This window comes from Dryas octopetala, chromosome 4, assembly GCF_963921425.1.
Source record: "Dryas octopetala chromosome 4, drDryOcto1.1, whole genome shotgun sequence".
Taxonomy (NCBI): Eukaryota; Viridiplantae; Streptophyta; class Magnoliopsida; order Rosales; family Rosaceae; genus Dryas; species Dryas octopetala.
Window position 1 is genome coordinate 23,138,120 of NC_141369.1, and position 24,660 is coordinate 23,162,779.

The window sequence follows — 24,660 nt, forward strand, 5'->3', positions numbered from 1 at the left end:
GTCTACATAAGAAGACACTAAAATTCATAGTGCAACTAAGAGTGGCACAACTTTATGACACACTCCCCCCATGTGTAAGATTCCTTTTCCATCAATATCCTTTCGTAGTTTCGTCCCTACACGTACTCTCTTTTTTCTCAAATTCAATTTTCTGTTTTGTAAGGATGAGAAGTAGGGCTGTTTCAACCTTCAACAATTTTCACTGTCCATTAGTTGCAAGGTAGCATTTTCGGGTGAAAACTTAGAGACAAAGAAAGTGACACCACAAAGGCACAATTAATCTCTAGAATAATATTAGATCCTGCAATGGAATTGACAGTTTGTCTACTTTTTTGGTCAATGACAAACGTCTTCACTTTTACCACAACAGTCTCTGTATGTTCTCTCTCTCTCTCTCTCTCTCTGTTTGTCTTTACACATTAGTCATCACAGTTTTTTTTTCAGCTGGTAACAATCTCACAAACTCGCTGTCCGTGCCGTGCACAATTTTGACATTGTAAGGCGGTTTTTGACGGTCCAAGATTATCCATGACAACGCACAAGCCATTGCTATCTTGTGACAAAATGTAATATTGATTTTTCTTTTGGAGAGTGAAAGAGATAATGCATGTTAAAGTTGCTGAAGGGATGGTTTTGTCTAATTCTACAAACCCTATCTTTTCGATCACGGGTTCTAACTCTAAGACACGTCATGTCCCAACCTCACGGACGAGTTTAAGACCATACAGTGAGGACTTTCATGTCTACCTGTTGGGTGTTGAATGTTCTACTGGAGTGGAGCTTCAAGCTGCTGAATGCTGATGGCTACCAATTTCCAAAGAGCAATGGGTGTCAAATTTGAAACATAAGATAAGATTGTTTATTAGATTTCGGCTTTGCTGGGTATTGGGCAATGGATTATTATCGGAACATACCACAATAATAATCTACATGGTAGACCAGTGGGTTTCCCCACCCCATACTCACCTTTAGGGTTAGCTCAAGTTGCCAAAGATTAGAAAAGAGATTTTTTTGCTCACCACCCAAAAGTGTGGTGTAACATTACCATCATCTCTAAGCATGACATGTGTCTTATAAACTAACAATGGGTTGGCTTTGAAGAGGTACAGATTTTAAAACAAGAGAAATTACATGTATACATCACCAAAGGTTGTTTTTTTGCAAGTGTCCATGTGGTAAAAATAAATTACATTAAATAAGTTGGGTCAAGAATAAGGTACAAAAATAATTGGGTTTCCATAAACACTTTTAACGAAAAAAGAAAAAACAGAAACAATATTAATCAATTAATATCAAAAAAAAAAAAAAAAATCCTATTACCCATAACCACCATAAAGATCAAGTATCCAAATGATGTTGTGAGGTTTGAGTTAGGTGAGCTTTGATTTAACTGTACTGCTTATGAAAAAAATTTATTTACAAGTGACACATATTCAACACATTGGTATTTTACAACTTGTATTGAATTTTTTTTTCTCAAAAGTTTGCAGGGGCCATGGCCCCTCTAAGTCCCTTCTATGTTCCGCCCCTGTTTGCTTCACTGATTGTTCAGAATATTCACAAGATCTGCCGGCCGGTTATAAAATGCAAAGAGCTGCTTCACATGGTTGTGCCAAGCAGCAACACTTAACCCATCAACTAAGACCCAGTCAACAACAGTTGATGCTGGTTGCTCCCACCATTCATCAAGCTGCAGAAACATATTGCAGTTGAAACAATTAGAGGGAGAAAACAAAACAAAAACTACAAAGAATTTTAACGACCAAGGTAGAAAGATGGTGGCACTCCTGTAAACCAGTCCTATACAACTAAAACATTGACTGTCTTGCCCTTGCCATTTAGATATGACACATGAGAGTAGCAAAGACAACAAATAATGAAATCAAGATTCAGGAACACGGGACGTGGGTGAGTGAGCTGCATGCTTGTATTGTGATTAATAATTGCTTCAATCAAATGCCATATGCTGCCTATGGTTCAACTTCATAGTAAGCATCTGCAAGAATTATTGCATCCTAGACATAATTGAGTATGGCACAAATGTCACCAGCTAGACCCTTTTGGCAGCATCATCACTTAATAATTAGTGTTCTACTTGTGCAAACATGATTTATGATGTGACACACATAACTAGAAGAAAAAATCTTAGGTAACAGAATTCAGGGGGAGATCATTGGAAAGTTAGATCTACCTATAAATTCTCCTCCACCTCCTAACCCATATAGAAATGCACAGCAATTCAACTCAAGCTCCAATTTTGTTATTTACCCAGGATGACAATATAACTCATGCAAAAGATGATAATATAACTCAATATGTGCATGAAGGAAAATAGGCAGTGTAATGACAGATGATTCACCCTAGGGTGATCACTCACCAATCCCCTAACATAATTGCAATCTTCCAAGCTCTTCTGAGCACTCAAAATTGCATTCTTAAGTTCGGGCAACCATTTCTCCATGACATTTTTCCCTTGCTCAGCAGCCAAATTTAAACAATAACTCGTCGTCCTGCAGAGTGTAGTCAACATAAATTAAGCATATTATTGATTTTTTAAAAAGAAAAGCATATCATTGATGAATATTAACATTTACATGTATATGAAATATTAAAAGAAAAAAAAGTTACAGATAATAGAATGCATATAAACATCACCGACTTGGATGGTTCAATATGTAGAATGAATTTAACATAACAACAGACCTATTCACCTATACATCCTCAGTACTGGCAAGTGGCAAGAGATCAGAACAAAGAGCGAAATGCCAGTGTATTTAGAACTTGAATGAAAATGCATAACATCTAGTGCATCAAAACATGCAAATCTCTACAGAAAAAAGAAAGAGAATTCTGGGATTTTTTGCTCATCTTTCAACTCTCAACTGGAATTCAAGTAAATGGTCATATTATTTGACTGAGGTCTAGTAACTGAAACTTTGGAGTTTGAAGGATCACATAATCTAGATTCCTGCTAAAACAAGGCCTATGCAGTTTTACCTTTCATACTCTTGTTGAGCTCTATAGGCATGGTTCAACAACGCATGACCGCTTTCAACAAGATCCTGTCGTGTATGGACCAAATTGATTGCCTTTGCCAAGTCCTCCAACACGCTAGCTTCAGAACCACGAAGTTTCAAACAGAACTCCAGGGACTCTAGAACTGATGCTAAAGCAGCATCTGAACCCTCCAAACCTGTTTAACCAATAAAAACTAATATTTCTTAATATAAGATGAAAAAAATGGAAAACACCCATTAAGTAGGCAGAAAATGGCATCCAAATAATCCAAAAGCAAACAATGAAGTAAAACAAAATATCACATAAAAAATGCATATGGTAGCATTAATTACATCAAGCTATTCCAATGGACCTCACCAATTGATTGAAAAACTGATGCTTTTTGTTTTTTCTTAAATATGTAATTGACAAACCAATACATACACAACTAGACAATCAAGGCAAAGATCTCTGTGGCCAATAGAGAGAACCCTTCTAGCAGAAACTGGCCAAATGGAGACGATGTTATTTCTTCCTAAACAAGCCTATTCAAGGAGGCAGATAGGCCTCTAATGCTGTACCAGATGAATGAAGACTCACCAGCAGGATACTGAAGAGCAGCAGAGACACGACATATGGATGGTATTGCTGATGGATCCCTGGCACCTGCTTTTGCAGTTAATATAGCAGCATTCTTTTCTGCAGCAGCAACAGCTTCAGGTCCAGTAGCTCCATTTGCACCCATGGACTCCAATAGCGCCTGGTACAAAATACATGAACAGTTAAATACACGGAGGAGTGCATATGAGATCATTAAATCAGGGGTACTTTAAAAAGGGATCTTCGTAATTCGATCAAATAAATCACAAAAGCAATGCTAAAACCATTCAAAATGAGGGGAACATTTCAAAACTGAATCGCGCTCAACTCGGTATGTCCAAAGAAATGAGGGGTACGATGACTACTAGGCTACTACTCATGTCAGGTCACAGATTTTTTTTCCCCGATTCACTTTTTAAGTCACATAGCTCTACAGGCTAAGTAGCTATCCAGAAAAAACATTAGCAGTATTTCCCTTGTGATCTTGTCATAGTTTACTACCAGACAAGTCCAGTTCTGCTCAACATAAAGTTCCTCTTAACTCTATTGCCTTTATGAGTATACACTTCCAAGTTCCAAGTATAGTGTAGATTTCTTTTACTTCCTTTCGGCAAATCCAAGCTTAAAATCAAACTCCAAGATCTTATCTAACCAAAAATAAATAAATAAATAAAACCAAGATCTTCCAAATATAGCCCTCTCTATCCATTGTGTTCCAATGCCTATCCCACCATGATGACACTAGGATCCAGATAACAGATCCATATGGTGACCTTGGAAAGATAGATCTGTATTTCCTAGCCAGAACAATCAGAAAAACTTCTTTGACAATCAACATCTTAAATAGAGTATAGCAGTCATATATGTTTAAGTCATAGTCAGATTATGATTAGTTCTAATTAATGAAAACTTGATAGTTGATAATAGACATCCAATCCTTCTTACAATGATCATAATAAACAGGTTTTTTTTTTATGATAAAAAAAACAGATTCATCAATTAAACAATCAAATCCCCAATTTAGAATAGAGAGTGCTACAAGAATAAAGAATAGTTATAATGAAAAAAGCAACAAATAGTACTCTTGCAGATAGACAAACCTGTGGAGTTGCTGGAAGCATGTAGAGGCTATTATCAGGACTTTGATCAAAAGCAGAAACTTCTTTCTCAATAAGATCTTTTGCACCATTTGAAATATCCATAACAACTGTGCAAGCTGGAATAATAGTGCTTGATGCATACTCCCTTGCGGCTAATGGCTGCTGATTCCAAAACGCAGCGGCATCCTACAAAATTGACAAAGCCACATTAGAAAATAATTACCATAAAAAAAATAAAAAAATCTAGTTGCCTTTACTGGAGTATCCTACTATATGATGTGAATATCAACCAAAAGCTATGAAACTGGTTATATCATTTGTACATGGTTTCCAGGGAAATTGAAGTACCTCATGGTGAGTTAAAGAACAGATCTATAACCATAAAAGGGTCATTGAGAATCATGATAAGACAGACAGATCCACTAGTTGGGGTGATGGCAAAAATTGTCTTCAGCGACCCCATTTTATATGATATATAAGAACTTTTAGGTGGCATATAAAAAAGAAAGTGCTAACAATTTCCATGGAATGACAAACAATTTATATGTAGTGACTTACAGTTCTACAGGAATGAATGAAGCTGAGACACCTTACCATGTTAACTTTTAGCAGAGCAGTATATATGATTTCAAGTTCAGATCTGCGGGAATCAAACTCTTCAATCTTCTTCCACTTCTTTTTCAATGAATCTTCAGCTTCTTTCCTTTCTGCACATAATTTATTTAAGCGTTGTATTTCAGACATCAACGTATTCAAGCTAGCCCTCAAGCCAGCAACTTCTCTTTCCTTGGCCCAAACCTCCAACTACACAAAGAAAAGGGGAAAATGTAAAAGCACACCGGATGATAATATTGGGGCCAAACCAAAGAGTTCCAATTTAAAAGTGCAAGCAAAAATTAAGCTAGTGTAGAGTATACAACTGATTTTTAACTACATTAAAAATTGAAGAATCAACAAGGATTAAAAGACTGAAACTAAACAAACCATGGGTAATTAATACATGTAAGATCCAAGAAATATTTACCTCAAATTGCCTAAGACTGCCCACATTTTGTGATGTGCCCGAAGAAACTCCGTCCCCACTGCCATGCAAACGTTTTATAAGTTTTTTACATAGATCCCTAGCTTCTGCAGCTTTGTTCAGTGCATCTTCAGTAGCCAAAAATTGCTGAAGATGTGCTTTCTGTGAACAAGAACATATACCGAACAATAAACTTAAACCCCTCAAAAGTTAAAAAAAAAACAGTAGTTCAAAGATAAGAATAAGATGAACTTTAGAAAGTCTTATGAAGAAACTATCTAGAAAACAATATAACCTGTCTTTCAAGAAGTTGATTTTGAGTTCCTCTAGAAGGTGCATCGACCCCTATCTTTCCATTACCATAAAGTTGATAGTGTAATGGTGAACTCACATCAGGAGAAGAAACATCAATGACTCGGTTGTTCTCATACTTGTACCTGATTAGGCAATTTAAGAAATATTAGTCAAGTAAACGATACAGCCACACAAAACACAAAGTGACTTAACAATAACATCCCCCCAAAAAAATAAGCGTACTTAGAAAAACATCAAGAAAAGGAAATCTTAGGCTGAAACCGTCAAAGAAGCTTATCCCCCTATTTCAGCAATAAGGATTTTATTATCAAGAATATGGGGGAGAGGACCATATTATCAACTAACACTGCCTTAAATACTCTTAAAAGTGACAAGTGTTTACCTTAAAGTTTCGGCATCAGCTCTAACATCAATTTTCTCTATTTCTCTGGAAATTAGAGATTTCAATCGTGATGTGTATGAAGTAATTGCCTGAAGCAATTGAGGAGGACTCTTCAGGCCATTCACAATTGCAGCTCTAACCTCATCAGGTAATTCCCCATCAAAATCAAAGCCTAACTTGGTTGCTTCCAACTGAGGATTCAAATGAATACCACTTCCTTCATATGCAGGAAAAGAATTGCGAATCTTTTCAATCATATGTGCTGCAAGAGATTCACATGCCTTCCGGATGTTTCTTTCCCGAGTGGTTTCAATAAGGAGCACATCATCTGCTGCTTTGCTGCCCTTAAGAGTTGAATAAACAGCTTCCTTGTCACTGTTTGTACTAAAACTGTTAACCAATTCAAGAGATGAATCAACACTTGACCGTTGAGCATCCCTTGCTTGATCAACATAATGATGAAGACGTTTATGATACTCCGCAAATATTTTTGACGCTTCATCACACTGTAGATCGTAAGCATCCAACATTACCTGCTTATGCCTGCATTGTTATGATCAAGCATATATCAACAGAGCCCACATTGAATGACTTCAAAAACATATTACTCTTGTTAGTGTCTAGTAAACCGTTCCAGCCTCATTAACATGGCTATTCCTAAAAGGGTGTTATCTTTTCATTGTTGTAATTAATGAATGCGTTAATAAGTTTCTTCAGAAACAAAACAAAACAAATCTTCAACTCAACCAAATCATATATTCAGGTTTGCGCCAATTTTGGAGAGAACCCAAACCTTTTTTTTGAGCGTTCATCGAGCATTCTCTTCCGCTCGGCCTCCGCCCTCGAAACCTCCAACATTATGGCCTTCAAATCCTTCCTTTGCCTCTTCACAATGTTCCTCAAGTTCTCCACCTCCTTGGCCGCCAATTCCCGCTCTTGCAATGCCACCTCCCTAGTCTCCGCCGCACTCGAACTCTCCCCAAGCTTCTCCTTCCTCCTACCTCCTTTACTCCTGCCCTCCTCCTTCCCCACCTTCACCACGGCGCCACCGCCACCGTCGCCGTGAACCGTAATATTCCTCCGAATATTCTTCACCGTGTTCTCCGACTTCACGCGGGTAATCAAGAAATTCCAAATGGGTATCATATTCCCACGGCAAATCTTCCGGAGCGAGTCGATAGAGGGCAATTGGGATTTACTGGAAGCAGCGCTGTACGGACCCAAGGGTCGGTACCCCATTTCCTTCTGAAGCCACTCCAGTATGGCCTCCGGTTGAGCCGCAGAACTCGACGAGCCCTGCATTGTGGATACGAACTAGGTTTTTGAATTTTGGGTATCTTTTTCTTCAAGGAACAAAAACAAGTTTTGGGAGCTAAATCACCATCTGGTTTTGAATATTCGAAACCCTAATTTGGGCACAGGCGGACCGAAATTGGAACTTGTCACTGCCACTGACACAGAGAGAGAGAGAGAGAGAGAGAGAGAGAGAGAGAGAGAGAGAGAGGAGTCGCTATTGAGCTCGATGAGCTCTGTAAATTAGAGAGGGCGCATGTAGATCTGAGAGGTTGCCGGCGAAAAATTATGTTCAAATTGAAAAAGGCAAGTGATACAAATTGTACAACGGTAATTTACACGCTACTCAAACGAGATTTTTTTTTTTTTTTAATAATCGAAAAGTGGAGTATAAATTCGCAATTACGACAAAGCTTACGGTGGCAGTGCAATTTATTAACCAGTTTAATGCTTCACACGACATATGGTATCACAACATTTACCCAATAAATAGATTGAGCTTGACACTATACCTATAAAAATAGTGTTTGGTGCTTGTCGAGGTAGTTTGTCAATTCAATTCTCTATCAATATTTCTTTTAAAATGTTATTATTATTATTAATTATAATCATATGATGAATCAATTTGTGTAGACTGTAGAGTAGAGGGTGGAGTGTAGAGATTTGTAACTTGACTTGAGACATTAATAATATTTGCAAATTGGTGATCTCTTCAAATATTGGATGGTTGAATAGTGTTTGTTTCATAAAAAGATTATATGAATGCATTTGCGAGCCATCTAAAATTTTTTGGTAAATTGAGAATATGATTTTGTCTAACTATCATATGTCTATATTCGTGTTTCACATGTTATATACAAGGAGTAAAATTTCGGTTTCGAGGAAATTTTCGATAGAAATTGCGACGAAAATTTTCGCGGAAATTTCAGTTAAAATTTCGATTTCGATAAAATTGGACAAAAACGACGAAAATTACTATCAAAATATGAAAATTTTGAATGACACTTGACCATATGTTTATTTAACATATTATCTACTATATTGATAAAAAATATTGAAGAAACCAAATAATATAATAGATTTCATGTAATATAAGGTAAATATAATGCGCGCTAGAGACAAATACTGTTAAATAAAAATAGTTCACTAATTAATAATTACATAAAAATGACCTATTTTTAAGATATATTTAATCATTTTGAATCCAATTGTCCTTAAAACATATGTGGACAAATAAGAAAATGGCATGTATTGTTATTTTCTAAACCACTTAATCCAATTACCAAAAACAATCTAAATAGATTGTGAGATCCCGAAAAGTTGGTTTATAATTTATTTTGAAGTAAATAGTGATTTATTGATAATTATTTGTTAATTCGGAGATATTAGAATTTTTATGAGAAATTTTGGAAGGAAATAAATTAATTTGAAGTAGTAGAAAAATAAAATTTATCAAGACGAACTCACGAGATTTTACAAAACGTTTTTCGGACCTCGAAGTTAATTTTGGTAAGTTATTTGAATTTTAAGTGATTTCGGCAAGTCATTGAGGAACAATAAAAATTAGAAAAGACTCAGTCTTGATTTTAGTCTTGTTGGAAAAGTCTCGGGTCAACGAGCGCATAGACGCAGATGAAACGTGTTTTTTTTCTTTTTTTTTTCTTTCCTTTCCTTTTTTTTTTTGTTCTTTTTTTTTTTTTTTCTTTTCTCTTCCTTTTTTTTTTCTTTCCTTCTTCCTTTTCACCCGTGACCACCCCTGCTCTTCCTTCTTCCTTTTCTCTCTCCAGCCTTCATTTTTCTTCTTTTCCTTCAGTTCTCACGCAGCAGACATTTGACCCAAAAAAAATCTCACGCAGACAACACTCCTCCCTCCCCCCTCCCTCCTCTCTCCCTAATCTCTTCTCTCTCCTCTCTCTCCCTCCCTCTCCCTCTCCCTCCCCCTCCCCCTCCCCCTCCCCCTCCCCGATCTCCTCTTCCGGAGCTCCTCTCCTCCCCGAATCTCCTCTCCCTCCGGTGACAGCGACCTCTTTCTTCCCGATCTCTTCTTTCCCTCCGGCGACGGCGGCCCTCACTCCCTCCAGTCTCTGCCTCCCTTCGGTCTCTACGCCAAATTTCGGCGAAATTTCGGCGAAATTTAGAGAAATTTAACAAAAATGTGCTTGGAGCATTTTCGAAATTTCGTCGAAATTTTTCCGAAAAATAACGGATCTGTGATAAAATTTCGGGATCCTCAAAAAACGAAAATTTCGACGAAATTTCGCCGAAATTTTCAAAATTTCATTCCTTGGTTATATACAACAAAAAATATGTAAGTTTTAACCATGAGAATATAATATAAAAGGAATGATAATAGATCATTGAATTGATTGAAAAGTTGGAATGAGAGAAATGAGAATAAAATAACCAATTTTAAATTGAATAATGTGTAATAATTATATTATTATATTCAATTTAGAGATAGTTAGACTTATATTCTTTAGAAAAACAGTTTTTAGATAGAGACTGAAGGTATTTTAAAATTTATAAAAAAATTCTTTTAATTCATAATAATTTACAAGAAAATATTTTAATTCATAATAAAGTCATTTCCTAATTTGAAGGGTATTTCTCTCTATTTGAAGGTTATTTCCCCTCCTAGGGTGTAGAGTAGATTTTGTAGAGGCTGCATGTTAGGTTTTAACTCCGAAATTTTGTGAAGAGCCCAAAATATTGGAGTTAAAACCTAACATAAAGCCGTAAAAAAAAAAAAAAAAGATTTAATTAAAAACTCTAAATCACTATCGGTCTTAATTTAAGAAATACTCATAAAATGGACTGAACTCTAAATTTTCTTTTAATTTATTATTAAAGTTGGAACTATAGATCGTAGATGACAATATTATCATATAGGTTTGGCCAATACAAGAATCATTATGGTTTTCAACTTTTATTAAAACTTAACATAAAGTCGTTAAAGAAGAAAAATAAAAAAATTTAATTAAAAATCTTAAATTAGTATCAATTTTAATCTAAAAAATACTCATAAAATGAATTAAACTCTAAATTTATCTTTAATTTATTATTGAAATTGAAACTATAGATCATAGATGACAATATTATTGAAACTATAGGTTTGGCGAAATACAAGAATCATTATGGTTTTCAACTTTTACTTTTCATTTGTTTGGGATTGGTCAACATGATTAAAGTTGATTATTTTTTATGCAATAAAATAAAATAGATGATTAGATTCTTCCACGGTTCCACCCACTGTCAGGAGAAAGATTAAAGAAGAGACACACAGACACAAGGAAGGTGGCCTTAAAATTGTGCGCATTCATAGCTTTTATCACCGCAAAATCCAAATACAAATTCCATTACCAAACCCACCCACCCATATTTAGTATCCGATTTTCGAAGCATCTATATATCCAAAACATCCAATCCAATTTCTACTGAATTTCCGATTCCTTGGTGTCCCTGTCTTTGTCCACCCACCAAGATCATCAATCTCTATCTCTCTTCCTCCACTTCCCACCTCTCTCAGGTACTTTCCTTTCTCTCTCTGTATTCCATGATTCTGTGCAATTATTTTCCTTATATAGTATTTTGAATCTTCTGATTGCATCAGGATTGATATCTGCAAAAGGGTTTTATTTTGTCATTTATTTGTTCTTGCTGATGATGGGTTTCGGTTTCTGAAGCTTCTGATTGCAGCAAATTTTTTGCATTTGCAAATGAGTTTTGTTTTATGAACCTTCTGAGTGCTCAAAAATTTGATCTTTCAAATGGGTCTTTTTTATTAGGTTGATTTATGTTTGTATTTCTGGGTTGATCTTTCTTTCTTTTCTTTTCTTTTCTTTTTTTTTTTTCTAAAAGAAAATTAAGCATAATTGCAGTTTTTGTCTACCCAATTCTGTTGATTTGTATTTTGGATGGACTTAATTTGTTATTCTTTTCTTATTATTTTGAAAACATATTATTGGTTATGTGCTTACAATCTTTCCCAGGGAATATGGCAATAATAATTGAATTACTCAATTACTTCAAGAGTACGAACTATTTATACCAACACACTAATCAACATGCTTTGCATGTGTTTTGCGCTTTAATTTATCTAGTGAATTTGTTTCTCAGGACAACTCTATCAAGTCTTGGCACCTTCCCTTGTCAATGTGGTTGTGTGAAACTTAAACATAACTGTTTTCTATTTTACAGGTGAGGAGAATAACCTTATATCAAAACCACAAAGGCGTCCAGCATTGTTAGATAGAAGAGGGAGGGTACTGGTCCGCGGAGGCAGTGGGACTTCTGCGAGCTTTGTGTCCTCTCTCATTTTTATCAAAAGTACAATTATTGCTCCTAGAGCTCTTTTGCTTAATGCACAAGTGGAGCTTGATTGGTGTTTCCGGCTGATGAGAGTGGAGAATTGTTGTGGGTTTATTTTGAAGCTGGCATAATGGGTGCTGTTTGTTGTTGTTTGAATGCCGAGAATTTTGAAGATTATGTGAATCCAGATAGTTCTGCATATAGGAACTGTCTGTGTCTTAGTTGCTTTCTTCAGAACTTTCTAAATGTGGTATGCCTTAACAGTCCCTGTTACTGAACTAATTCTTCCCTTTTTTCTTTTCCTTCATTAGATGCCATATGTTTAAAATGCATAATACATTCGACATTAGTTATTATGATGTGGGTACTTAATGTAAAGCACATAAGAACTTACATCAGCGGTTAGAAATATATTTTATATCAATGGTGAAAACTTTATCTTTAAGATGGAAGTATAACCCTTTATCTTTCCTTATTTTGTAGTATACATCATTATTCAGAAGAGGGGATGTGCATTCTGTCCCCTCATCCATTGAGGGGGCTGCATCAATGAATTCTGCAGCATCACTTGACAACTCTTTATCTGATATGTATCGTTCTCCTCCAAGGCCCTTGCCTTATGATGCTGACAGATACATCCGCTTGCAGCGGGATGGGTTGATTTCTAGGCGTGAGAAAGGCTCAAGTCATTCTAATGAGGAGGCTGAACCTCTAAGAAGTGATACTGATGCAGATTCAGAATGTTTGAGTTCAGGAGACAAATGGAATGGATCTGCTTGTGAAGATGGATCCAAAGAACATCGTTCCAAGTCCTCAATGAAGCTCTCATTGGCAAAAGCTACAACTGGAGTTGTGAACATTTATACATCATCAGAAGAAGAGGATGTCTGTCCAACTTGTCTTGAAGGTATTCTTTCTTTGTATTTATTTGATTGTTGTTTCTTTTTCTTTCTCAATATATAATAATAGAACTTCTCCCCTTGAATTTTTAGCATATCTGATGATCATTTACACCACACATCACTGAACATGAATGATGAACCCAATCCTGTTTGGACTCTGTTCAGTAGGTCAGATGACTTTTAATTGCATATGTTTGTTTGCTGAATTGAATCAAACTAATTGTATATGCAAAGGTGTCCTTTTCACGTTACCTTTGCTTTGCTCCCCCAAATATTGCGCCCCTTTAATAAATCGGGCCTGAAGCTAGGAGGGAAAGGTCTGGTATTGAGATGCAGCATTGATGATTTGATGTCAAATGCTAGCTTTGTTAGGAAAGAAGACTTAAAACACTTAAGCGGATTTTTTATGTTTGTTACAACTTTGGTTGGTTTTGGTTCTGGAACATATACCCTTATGGTGTATGACTTCTGAAGTATGAATTCTCATATTTTTTTACCGTTGCCTTTGTATGCAGAATACTCCCCAGAAAACCCCAAAATAATAATGAAATGCTCTCATCATTTTCACCTTGGTTGTATATATGAGTGGATGGAGAGAAGTGAAAGCTGTCCTGTTTGTGGCAAGGTAATTTTTTTTTTTTTTTTCGGTTTTCTTTCATAGTGATGATAACATTTTCTTTCTCACCAATACACACACACACACACACACACAACTCAAGCTGCTTGTTCAAGAAATTTCCGTTTGTAACGAGAAAAAAGAAATAAATAAGTAATTTGGTTTTGTGCTGTAAAATAAATGACTATCAAGTTGTAAATGAGTCATGCCTTATCCCTGAGCAGGCGGATGCCTTTTGTACACTACCCTGCTTTGTGTTGAAAAAGTGCTTGTGGGTACTGAATTTCTGATAATTCATGCACATGAGTCACATGACCTTACTTTCTATTGGTATGTAGAGGTTTACGACGACCTTGTTTTTTTTTTGGGGTCAGTTTAAGACAACCTTGTTAGGACCCAATTGATAGCTTGTTTCTTTTTGATGCTCTATGAGGGATGGACTGCATAGCTTACTTTCAAGTTTCAACTCAGAAATTTAAAAGGCCATTTAAAAGATATTTTTAAGCTTTTATTTGATATGAAAAGATGTCTAAGGTCCCGTCAAGATTAGAAATTTATATGAAAAATTTCGAATAGAAGCAAAATGCCTTTCTTGCTGAGATGTGTATGTTGACTTTGGATTTATTTGTTTGGCTCTGTAGGTGATGGTATTCGATGAAACGACTTAATCATGATTGAAAGGTTTGCGTCGTTGATGAAGCCAGCAACATCAGGAGAGATAGAATACTAAAGGAGTGATGTCACTGTGAATACCACATGTTAAAAAAGTGTCATTTATAGTACATATGAACTTTATTTCTGATAACCATTGTTGTAAGTACATTTATTCCATATGTTTTCTTTTTGGAAAAATGATCTGGTAGTTGCAAATTTTCTTGCATTTGGAAAGAGTGTCCCAAGTATAGCATTACACCAGGAAAGAAAACATTGTGCATAAACCAATGAACAAGATTTGGACTCCTATTCTGCTGTATAGATTATTTGTGTTCAGTATATTTTGGTGGTTTTTGCCCTTTAATATTACTTATATATACAGAACTGGCGCCCTCCCATTCCCAGTCACGTGTGGAGGTCAGATTGGCTTACAGTATGTGTCTTACAGTAGAGAAGACTGAAGAGGTCAGCTTGGCTTCCAGATCCACTCAACCCCATCTGGGTTAGAGTTACTGATGCAGGATGTTCAGGGTTTTGCTAGGTCAGGTGTGTATTCGTTTGCGTTGGGGCTGGTTACTCTCGCAAAGTTTTGACCTTGCTAAGGTACTACTGGCACTTGGGATTTTGGCATAATAAATAGGTCTTATCCAAAATATAAAGGGCCCAGAATAGTGTGTTGGAATGAGCTTGTTTGTTAATGCAGATGTTGGTGCTGGACATGCATGCCTACCTTTGATGTATGTGTTCGAAGGGGCATTTTGAAGTTAAGATATATGCATTTGGTCGGACCTTTATCTAGGAAACCTGAGCAGGTGGTTTGGAATACTGCCATGGGAAGCTTGGTAAAGTTTTCTTTTTCCTTTTTGGGTCGAAAGAAGCTTGGTAAAGTTGGGCTGACTGTATCGGGTTCTGTTGAAAACAGAAAACTATTTCAACAGACAAACTACACCATCCTTTTCGATGGAAATAGAAGAACAAAACTAAGTCTGCACAACTCCAACTCGAACTCGAACTCGAAGCATGTTAGAGTTTGTTATGGTCACCAATAAGATGTCTTTGTGTTTTCTGGGTACATTTTGCTTTACAAAATTGTTGGGAAACACTTATTTTTGTTTTTGGTGGGAAACACCATCATTTTTTAATGGCAATTTAACTACTATTCAAGATTTCAAGTCATTAAAAAGGAGAACAGAGGACTATTAAGGAAAAAAAAAAAAACTATGTTCCAAGTTCTGTAAGTAAAGAAAAATAAAGAAAAAAGTAAAAGTGAGTTTTTGTGCCGTACGAGTAGAATTAGTTTTTTTATTATTAATGGGATGATGAGAGTAAAACTGGCATGACATCGCCTTATGAACTTTTAAGTGAATTAACTATCATTAGGAAGCCAATTAACCATGTCCCTAGAGGTGTACAATTGGTCGTTCGGTCCGTTCGACCCCTTTAAGATACCAAATAACATACCCTATTATCTTACAAAAGAAAATTACTCATTTTATGCATTTAAGACATATTTCAAGGTTGCATTCTTATTGGAGATAGAGAGTGAATGTGAGGCTGTATCACTTTGTGGCGTCTTCAAAAGCTCTCAAGAACACCTCAGTCACTTTGTGGCGTCTTCTTAATGCAGCAGCCATGTTTCATGCAATGAATGTTTCTCTGCCAGAAAATTAGAACACTAAAAGCAGATGATGAAATTGGTGCTCAAACAATTAATTCCTGGCAATTACGATATCAGACAGTCACCAAACTCACAATTCATATATAATATGGTTGATCGTTTTCGATATCAACCCACATTCATGCGTATAAAGATGGATGAAACAAATGAATCTAAAGTAGGAGGGTTTGATGGTTGGTTGGTTTGTTTTTGTTTCATAAAAGCTGCTCATTGCTGTCCCTAAGTACATGAAGCCAGTCGCACAAGTAGTGAGTTACGGGTGCTTTGTGGACATTTTCTTCAATGTTTTCAATTTGTGCAACCACCCACTTTTTTCTTGAAGGATTTACTACCCACCACGTACCTCAAAGTTAGAAAAGAAAAAGTCTAACCAATCTTAACTCAAGTGGCACGAAATGAATGGGATGAGGCGGTAAGAGCAAAGGGTTTAAGTTCAAATTTTCATGTAATCAAAATTTTGACCTTGCTAGTACAATGGCACCACATCTTCAAGAGAAGTGAGACTCATTGCATGACATCGTGGTTTGAACTCTTAAGTGAATTTTGCGATACCAATTAGTTATTGGTATGGTATTTATCTCCACTTTGTTAGAAGATGTTCCAACTTTGAATCTTCATCAATAAAAGAAAATTGAATTTCATGGGCAATTTTATTATCATTGGGATGAAAATTAACCATGTTTTTCTTTTATTTTCCAACCATGTTCTCACTTTAGTAGTAAGATTAAAATTCTTGAAATTCAAGATGTTAATCTTGCTAGTAGCGTGAGAACATGGTACTTTGTTTTCACTTCAATGGTTATATGACTACCTTTCCATATGAGTCACGAATCTATATCAGCAAACTCATTGATGCACATACATTCGATAGAACCATTGAAATTGCAAGGCAACAAAGATGTTAAAAGTCCAACTATCTTTTTACAACACAAAGTACTGGTAACATATGACCTCTTGCCAGATATCTGAGATCATATGTAAAGCCCACACATTTAGATATGATTTCTCCTATTTGACAATTCTGATTCACACACTCTGATAACATAACATATTTTCAATAGAAGATTACTAGCCATATGCATTCAAGACACATGTCCCAGCATTGCTTTATTGTTGGAGATAGAGAATGAACAACTTTCAGATGTGAGGTTGTATCACTTTGTGGCTGCTTCAAAAGCTCTCAAGAAGGCCTCAGGCGGTTGACCACCACCAAATGCCTGCTTTCCATTGTTAATCTGCAAAAGAACCAAATAATCAATGGATCAATTTGGCTAATCAAACAGAAGTTAAGTTTGAAATGTGAACATTCATCACCCACCACATAATGTGGGACTCCTGTTATGTTTCTTGAGTACTTCTTAAGCTCTTCTTTGACCTTCATTTTATCATAAAGAGCAAGGTCAGTTCTATCAAAAATATAGAAGAAATGCTTCAAAAGTAGGCTTTCTTCTAAATATGTTGACTTGGAAAATAATAGAAACATGAAGATCAGTGAAGAACAAACTTCATTGAGCCCATTGTTGGGGTCTTCAAGAAACTCTGCTGCCCCTTCTACCCCAACCTTACTAGCACATTCCACAAGAAATTCCCTGTATCCAAATTGAAAATGTTTGTGCCTCTTAATTCAGATTTAAGAATGCAAAAGCATTTAGTTCAGATTTAACAGAATGCTGCTGATGATCAGGGTAACCACCCTTTTGGGTTACCCTGAACATCAGCAACATATAAAGCATCCATAGTGATCATCATTACCACTTTAGGTTCTGTTTTTAAGGATCAAACTCAGTAGGAACCACCACTTAAGTGAATGCCAGGGAAATTAAAGAGTAGATTAATCAATCATCCCCCATAAACCATTCAGATGGCTACCCCTCCTTGAAAAAGCTTTTGTGATTTTTATCATCGGAGTTGTTTGATGCATAGAATCAATTCTCATCATGTAAGATTTCGATATAGAACATCCTTCAAAAGATACATGATATAGTAGAAAGTGGACTGATAGATTTTCATTTATTTAGATTTTCATTTATCATTTCATGGGTGAGTTATGTTAAAGAAAAAGACAGAGGTACACTCACATACCATGTGATATTGGAAAACAATTAGAAGTTCTTTTGTTTTCCATTTTTTGTCTCCATCTTAGATTGGGGGGTGGTTTACATTTAACACATGGTTTAACACAGGTTCCAAACTATACAAGAGAAGCAGCCAACATATACAACCTTAATGTGATATATATGAGATATAAAGGTCATCAAACAGTGACCCAAAACTATGCTTACCTGTCCCCAATGTATTTTGCCTGTGTGAAGTATCCAAGGAACAGCTCTTCCACAAGATCATGTTGCTCACCATGACCCTGTTGCCCAGCAAAATATATAAGCCTGTGACTATCTAGAGTATTTCCCCTGTAGATGTTTGAATCAATATTGTCACTAAACCATCACCTAAGAAAGCCTTTTCCAGGCTTTCCCTATATATGAATTTGAAAGAAACTACTTTTTAGTCTCTACACTTACGTTAGTCCAGACAGGTTATATTCCTGATCATGGGTTCTAAAAATCTGCAATTTTCAAAGGGACATAGTGATCAATGATTGGACATACCAAGTTACCAACTAGCTAGCAACCAAATCAAGGCCATGCATAAATAGCATATAGCAGAGTAAGCATGTATGCTATTATATTTATGACTATGAGTCTATGAGATGGGGCATTAGGATATAGGAATACCTCTGACATCCGAGACTCCATCCGTCTAGACGTATCAGACCCAAACTTTTCCTCGTAATACTTTCTCTTATCGATGCCTTCTTTAGGGGCATTAGGGTTAAGTTGAAATGGATGCCATCTGAGCTGAAAAATTTATACATACTGACAATAGTTTACAACAACAACAATAACAACAGCAACAACAACAAAAGTAACAACAAAAACAACAACATAGAGAACCTCAAATTGGTACTGAGTGTTAGATGCCTGAATTGCTTTGTCAAGATTTTTTTTGCCTACAAAGCACCATGGGCATACAGTATCTGAAATGATATCAATTTCGATAAGCTTTTTCCCAGCTGACCCAGCCATGTTTATCAAATTAATTTTCTGCCTGAAAATAAACACTAAACCCAGATGATCAAATTGGTACTCAAATAATTATTCCTGGCAGATATGATTTCAGAGTCACCAAATTCACAATTCATATCATACTAATCGTCTTCAATATCAACCCAAATAAACACATAAATATGGATGAAACAAATTACTCTTACTTACCCGTCTGTAACTGTAAGTATATGAAAGCTTCGACTGGAGGAGAAGGCAATCACGCACCTACTGACGAATACTTTGTCGGCATTTTCTTCAACGTTTTACAATATGCTCCACAACTTTTTTCTATTTTTTAATTTCTTTTTCCACCACCTACCATGTACATCAAAGTCAGAGAAGAAATTAACCATAAAAAAAAAGGTCAGACAGAAAAAATAATTTTAATAATTTATAAAAAAAAAATGTCAAAATTATATTTTTAACCCTTGTAATTTTAATTATTTTTATTTTTATTATATAATTTTAATAATGTAATCTCATAAACTTAATTGACAGAAATTCATTTCTTCAAAATTTAAATGTCTAAAATATTCACGCACGTGCGTGCCGTGTTACATTTATATCATCAAAATAAATGAATTTGATTTGATTGTAATTCTTATGAAAATATAAAATTAAAATTGTCAAAATTGAAATTATACAACAAAAATAGAAAATAACTAAAACTTCAATGACCATTGACCACACAAATAATTTAAGAAATACGTGAGTTCCAAATTATTCATTGAATGTAGTCATTCTGAAATTCATATATATTATTATTATTTAAAATCTTTTTATAGTCTAGATTCTAGAGAATTCTTCAAGGCAAGCAACGTACAGGACGTGGGCCTTAACCACGAAAACCGACCCGACTCCGTCTCCCGGGTTCTCGGAACATTAATTCCACCAACGATTAACGGCAAAAATTTCAGTTCCTCGCATCTCTCTTTTCTTTTTTGGTTACACCACCTCTACCATCTACTCTGCATTTCCTCTTCCTCTGAATTTTGTTTTTGTAGTCGATCTCCTTCACTGTTTGGTTGAAGCAGACCCAATGAAACAGAGCTAGCTCTACCATCCCATTCCAAAATTCTTCATTTTCCAGCTTTCTCGGCAACCAAAACAGAAGAATCAAAGGATCAATCATCTAAAACTTGCAATTTTCTGCTTCAATTGGATCAGACTTTGCCCCATTTCTGCTTTCATTTCGTTTTTGCTGTCAAATTGGTTGCTTGGTTAGTGCAATCTTTTATTAGGTAAAATGGATATTGATGAACTATTGGGTCGCAGCCGACCAGCAAGCATTGCGACGAAGAGCGCAATTTACGTGTGGGGTTACAACCATTCTGGGCAGACGGGTCGGAAGGGGAAGGAGGGCCAGCTGAGGATCCCAAAGCAGCTCTCCCCCGAGCTTTTTGGATGCACCGCCGGCGCTAATTCGCGGTGGTTGGACATTGCTTGTGGCCGCGAGCACACAGCCGCTGTAGCCTCAGATGGGTCGCTTTTCACTTGGGGTATGCTTTCTTCTATTCCATTTTGTAATTTCAGTCTTTCCCATTTTTGAATTCAGTCAATTGCATATTTTGGGAACGAACCATTTCCCCTATTAAATCTTGGTTGTAATTGAATTTAGTATGGTTGATTTAGTTAACGGAGTAAAGTTAAGATGATGTGCGGTTGATGTTCATATGCTATGAGCATTAAATAACCTGAATGTGTATAGGGGCTAATGAATTTGGTCAATTGGGAGATGGAACTGAAGAAGGGAAAAAACATCCAAAGAAAGTGAAGCAATTACAGAGAGAGTTTGTAAAGTCTGTATCTTGCGGAGCACATTGCACCGCTGCTGTAGCAGAACCCCGTGAAAATGATGGAACTATCTCGACAAGTAGGCTTTGGGTTTGGGGGCAAAATCAGGTACTACTTACAAATTTCTTTAGCATCATTACTGTTTCATTCATTTTTGGCAGATAATAATTTGTTTATTTTTTTCCCTGCTTCTCATTATAGGGCTCGAATCTTCCACGTTTATTTTGGGGGGCGTTTACTCCAAACACGGTATGCTATAATTCCTTCTTATTGATTTTTCTTTCTTTTTAAATCAGAATTGTTCATTTTTAGAATTATGATACAATTTGGATAAGCAAATGGTGGGTATGAAAACAAATTACTCAAATGAGCTCATCAGGCTTCAATTTTTTTTTCTCTCTTTTTCTCTGGGTTGAGGGATCAATAATTCGATTAGTATTAATAAAAAATGGGGCAAGAATTGGCAAATGCTAGATATCAAAACAAATGACAAGATTAGCTCATTAGGCTTCAATTTGGATATAATGTTTTGTTTTTTAATCAATTCAATGAATTGAATTAATAAAAAATGGGGCAAGATTTTCTTTTTAATAACCTTGATTAATTGTCATTAGCTGGATTGGTTGATCAAAGCCAGAGGATTACTTTGGACAACTCTAGCCTTTGCTGCCACTGCATGCAAATATGCAATGCTTTTATAAAGTTGGACAACTAGTCTTGGATTACAACTCCAAAACCTACAAGAGGAAAGAGGTGAATTCCTCAATGTATGGGATTAATGACATAAGGGTCTTCCATGCAATCATTTCATTTATTAGTTCGTTGTAAATTTACTTATTAAAAAGTTTTTAACAGATAATCCATCAAGTGTCTTGCGGCGCAGTTCACGTGACTGCTTTATCAGAGGAAGGCCTGCTACAAGCTTGGGGTAACTTTTATTCTACGATCACTTGTTATGTCTGCCATTATAATATCCTTCCAAACAAAATTTGTAGCTTATAATGCCATTACTCTTTTAAAAGCAGTTTCTAGGTCTATATAATAGAGCTGCTTATGCTATTGCAATTTTGTGATAGATACACTATACAACACAATATAAAAAGAAAAATGAAGTTCATGTTCTTGTTTCCTGCCTCTAATTAATCATATTTTAATTACTGTTCTAATATACCAGGATATAATGAATATGGTCAGCTTGGCAGAGGATTTACATGTGAAGGATTACAGAGGGCTCGTATAATAAAGGCTTATGCAAGGTTCCTTGATGAAGCCCCTGAGCTTGTGAAGATTACTCAAGTGTCATGTGGGGAGTACCACACCGCTGCTATATCTGAAAATGGCGAGGTGTAAGTGTTCTGGAGGACTTCTTAGATGGAGATTAAGTTCTGCATTTAAGATTGGATATTGTGGTTATCCGCATGGCACATCTAGTTGAGAAGGTTTTCCAAATCTTCTCGTGGGAATCTCACATCTTAACAGAAGACAGGATGCCATGGAAATGGGATGCATTCTGCTACTTTACATTTTCCCAAGTTATATTTCCCTAGTTATATTTGCTTTTAATGGAAATGGGTTTTAGCAGCTGAAAGAACCTTGATACACTTAGCATACTTTATATTGTATATTTTATTAAACAACATAGCTGGCTCCAAATAAAAAGAGGTTTCTCTCATACTGTTATGAAATGACATGTCAATATACTCATATACTCTTCATGTGTAATATAGTTATCTTAAAGAATAAGTTACTAATGTAATTTAACTAAAAAATCCTATCTACGTGTTTGTTTAATTTTAGTTTCTCTGCAGAATTCTTCCTCACAATAGTTTATTGGGCCCTCACAGGTATACTTGGGGGCTGGGAAACATGGGTCAACTTGGGCATTGTTCCCTTCAGTCTGGGGAGAAAGAGTTATTGCCAAGGAGAGTGGCTGGACTTGATGGAATATTCATAAAGGATGTTGCATGTGGTGGAGTTCATACATGTGCTGTGACTCAGAGGGGAGCTCTTTATGCTTGGGGTGGTGGCCGAGCAGGGCAATTAGGCCTTGGCCCTGAAACTGGATTCTTTTCATGCAGACCCAATGAATCTGAGACCTTTCTCCGGAATATCCCGGCGTTGGTTGTTCCAACTAGTGTGCAGCTCATTGCATGTGGACACTCCCACACACTTATATCTACAAGGGATGGAAGAATTCTTGGGTGGGGCTACAATTGCTATGGCCAGGCCGCCAATGAGAAATCTAGTTATGCTTGGTATCCTTCACCAGTTGACTGGTATGGTATAGATAAATTGTTCAGCAAGTAGTTTTCCATAGGTATCTTGTCTTTTACATTGATGGAAGTGCATTGTAGGTGTGTTGGGGAAGTTCGAAAACTTGCAGCTGGTGGTGGCCATTCTGCCGTGTTGACTGATGCATGTTCCTTGAAGGAATTGTGTGAGTTTAGGCTAGCAGATAGTTTGACTCTAAAGAATGCTTCTACAATTGAGGACATTGCGTCTAGAACAGGTGCAGATGCTTTAGCACGCCTTTGTGAAAGATTGAGGTATTGATTTCTTTTCATGGCTTATCAAAAGGTGAACAGATTTGCGCTTCTATCATGACCCAATTCGATATTTATAGAAAAGATATTTTCTTATGGAAGGATCACAATTTTTGTTTCCATTCACATTTTGAATTACCTTATGTTTAATTGTTTTAGCAATGATTTAAAATTTGAAAGAGCCCTCTTGTTGATAGGCCTATCCTTCAAAAAGCTTTTTAATTGTTGATCTCGATCATAGTATCCCTTTAACTGGTAATGCTTGGGAGTTTTGCAGCATTGTCCCCATTGGTTTGAAATTGTTTCTTTTCTATTCTTTTATGTTTTTTCTTTCTATTTCCTGCAGGCAGCATATGCTTGATGGTGGTGACTGCGAATATGAAGATGATGAGACCAGCAATTAACAGGAAGTGAAGAAACAACTTGATTTTAAGATTGCCAATTATTATGTCAATTTGAGTCTATTGATCACTTTATTTCCAATCTGGTTAGGAATTAAGCATTGAAAACTGTTAATTAGATTGTGAAGGGGTTAATCTATTGTATTTATGTGAAAATTTATTTTATAACCATCATTAAGTCATCATGTACACGATTAGTTATATCAAGAACTATCATTTGTATTTGTAACTACTCAATAGTTATAATTGAAGAGTTAATTACACTTACACCTCCTGAGGTTTATCGTCTTTTCACATATACCCCTGGGGTTTCAAAAATTACACATACACCCCTGAGGTTTCAAAACCATTGCATATAACCCCCTACAAGAGAAAAAAATAAATAAACAAAAAAGAAAATATTTGTATTGAGGTTGGACCTTACATCTTGAATAATCTTAGTAGGTCATTTAACCCCTTAGCATGTTTTTTTGCATGATTTCTTATCATTTTTCGTCTCACTATAGGGGATTATATGCAACAGTTTTAAAACCTCAGGGGGTGTATGTGTAATTGTTGAAACCTTAGGAGTGTGTGAAAAAACGATAAACTTTAGAGGGTGTAAGTGTAATTAACTCTATAATTGAACATATGCGAAGACTTCTCAATATCATCAGCTACTAAATTTTTATTCAAGGAAAATTTTAGTAAGAGGACTCTAACTATAGCATATTTTGCAGTTAAGGATTCTGATTTCACTTTGTTCCAATTAAAGACTATAATTAAATGTTGGTTTCAATCAAAGAATTTATGTCAAGTCTATTAAAACATTCGTTAAGAGTTGATCATATGACTCGCACGTGACCAACTTTTAAAGGCAAAATTGTCTTTTTCATCACTGTTAAAAAATAGTTATAAAAAATTAAAAAGAATGAAAAAATAATTAAGGGACTCCCCACCTCCCTCCCTCTTC

At 35.9% G+C, this 24,660-nt stretch overlaps 4 protein-coding genes across 6 annotated transcripts; 2 read left to right on the plus strand and 2 right to left on the minus strand.

Moving 5' to 3' along the window:
• Positions 1-1,175: 1,175 nt before the first annotated feature.
• On the minus strand, positions 1,176-8,060 carry AUG5 (HAUS augmin-like complex subunit). Its single transcript, XM_086241088.1, has 10 exons — positions 7,209-8,060; positions 6,416-6,958; positions 6,014-6,155; positions 5,722-5,880; positions 5,292-5,501; positions 4,698-4,883; positions 3,598-3,757; positions 2,998-3,193; positions 2,378-2,510; positions 1,176-1,690 (listed from the first exon to the last, which is right to left on the minus strand). Exons 1-10 carry the CDS (start codon positions 7,715-7,717, stop codon positions 1,538-1,540), a joined length of 2,391 nt encoding a protein of 796 aa, XP_086097214.1. The 5' UTR covers positions 7,718-8,060; the 3' UTR covers positions 1,176-1,537.
• A 2,894-nt stretch (positions 8,061-10,954) lies between these two features.
• On the plus strand, positions 10,955-14,507 carry LOC147288420 (E3 ubiquitin-protein ligase At3g02290-like). Its single transcript, XM_086240203.1, has 5 exons — positions 10,955-11,234; positions 11,906-12,266; positions 12,500-12,923; positions 13,434-13,543; positions 14,176-14,507. The coding sequence occupies exons 2-5, from the start codon at positions 12,147-12,149 to the stop codon at positions 14,200-14,202; spliced, it is 681 nt and encodes a 226-aa protein (XP_086096329.1). The 5' UTR covers positions 10,955-11,234; positions 11,906-12,146; the 3' UTR covers positions 14,203-14,507.
• Positions 14,508-16,765: 2,258 nt separating this feature from the next.
• Positions 16,766-19,291, minus strand: LOC147288421 (Thioredoxin superfamily protein). Of its 3 annotated transcripts, none has more exons than XM_086240249.1 (8): positions 19,139-19,291; positions 18,818-18,971; positions 18,599-18,721; positions 18,386-18,429; positions 18,149-18,274; positions 17,371-17,455; positions 17,185-17,241; positions 16,766-17,101 (listed from the first exon to the last, which is right to left on the minus strand). In XM_086240249.1, exons 2-8 carry the CDS (start codon positions 18,947-18,949, stop codon positions 17,021-17,023), a joined length of 648 nt encoding a protein of 215 aa, XP_086096375.1. In that variant the 5' UTR covers positions 18,950-18,971; positions 19,139-19,291; the 3' UTR covers positions 16,766-17,020. The 3 variants fall into 3 exon arrangements, with proteins under 3 accessions (XP_086096375.1, XP_086096377.1, XP_086096376.1); XM_086240251.1 differs by having other exon boundaries at positions 18,818-18,984; positions 19,139-19,288; XM_086240250.1 differs by lacking the exon at positions 19,139-19,291 and having other exon boundaries at positions 18,818-19,070.
• Positions 19,292-19,783: 492 nt separating this feature from the next.
• Positions 19,784-23,937, plus strand: LOC147288422 (Regulator of chromosome condensation (RCC1) family protein). The gene is made up of 8 exons (XM_086240397.1): positions 19,784-20,469; positions 20,679-20,872; positions 20,966-21,013; positions 21,620-21,692; positions 21,939-22,110; positions 22,609-23,040; positions 23,119-23,310; positions 23,654-23,937. Exons 1-8 carry the CDS (start codon positions 20,217-20,219, stop codon positions 23,709-23,711), a joined length of 1,422 nt encoding a protein of 473 aa, XP_086096523.1. The 5' UTR covers positions 19,784-20,216; the 3' UTR covers positions 23,712-23,937.
• Positions 23,938-24,660: the final 723 nt, after the last annotated feature.

Bases quoted from the DNA above. Each gene is read 5' to 3' on its own strand.
- AUG5 (XM_086241088.1), bottom strand. From the start codon at position 7,717: ATGCAGGGCTCGTCGAGTTCTGCGGCTCAACCGGAGGCCATACTGGAG. The intron at 4,884-5,291 runs GTAAGGTGTCTC...TCAATTTTGTAG, and splicing joins CTCTGCTAAAAGTTAACATG to GATGCCGCTGCGTTTTGGAA. The intron at 1,691-2,377 runs GTGAGTGATCAC...ATGTTTCTGCAG, and splicing joins GCAATTATGTTAGGGGATTG to CTTGATGAATGGTGGGAGCA.
- LOC147288422 (XM_086240397.1), top strand. From the start codon at position 20,217: ATGGATATTGATGAACTATTGGGTCGCAGCCGACCAGCAAGCATTGCG. The intron at 21,014-21,619 runs GTATGCTATAAT...AGTTTTTAACAG, and splicing joins GGGCGTTTACTCCAAACACG to ATAATCCATCAAGTGTCTTG. The intron at 21,693-21,938 runs GTAACTTTTATT...CTAATATACCAG, and splicing joins AGGCCTGCTACAAGCTTGGG to GATATAATGAATATGGTCAG.
- LOC147288420 (XM_086240203.1), top strand. From the start codon at position 12,147: ATGGGTGCTGTTTGTTGTTGTTTGAATGCCGAGAATTTTGAAGATTAT. The intron at 12,267-12,499 runs GTATGCCTTAAC...CTTATTTTGTAG, and splicing joins TTCAGAACTTTCTAAATGTG to TATACATCATTATTCAGAAG. The intron at 12,924-13,433 runs GTATTCTTTCTT...CTTTGTATGCAG, and splicing joins CTGTCCAACTTGTCTTGAAG to AATACTCCCCAGAAAACCCC.
- LOC147288421 (XM_086240249.1), bottom strand. From the start codon at position 18,949: ATGGCTGGGTCAGCTGGGAAAAAGCTTATCGAAATTGATATCATTTCA. The intron at 18,722-18,817 runs GTTCTCTATGTT...TAAATTTTTCAG, and splicing joins ACACTCAGTACCAATTTGAG to CTCAGATGGCATCCATTTCA. The intron at 17,102-17,184 runs GTGGGTGATGAA...GTTCTTTTGCAG, and splicing joins CAGGAGTCCCACATTATGTG to ATTAACAATGGAAAGCAGGC.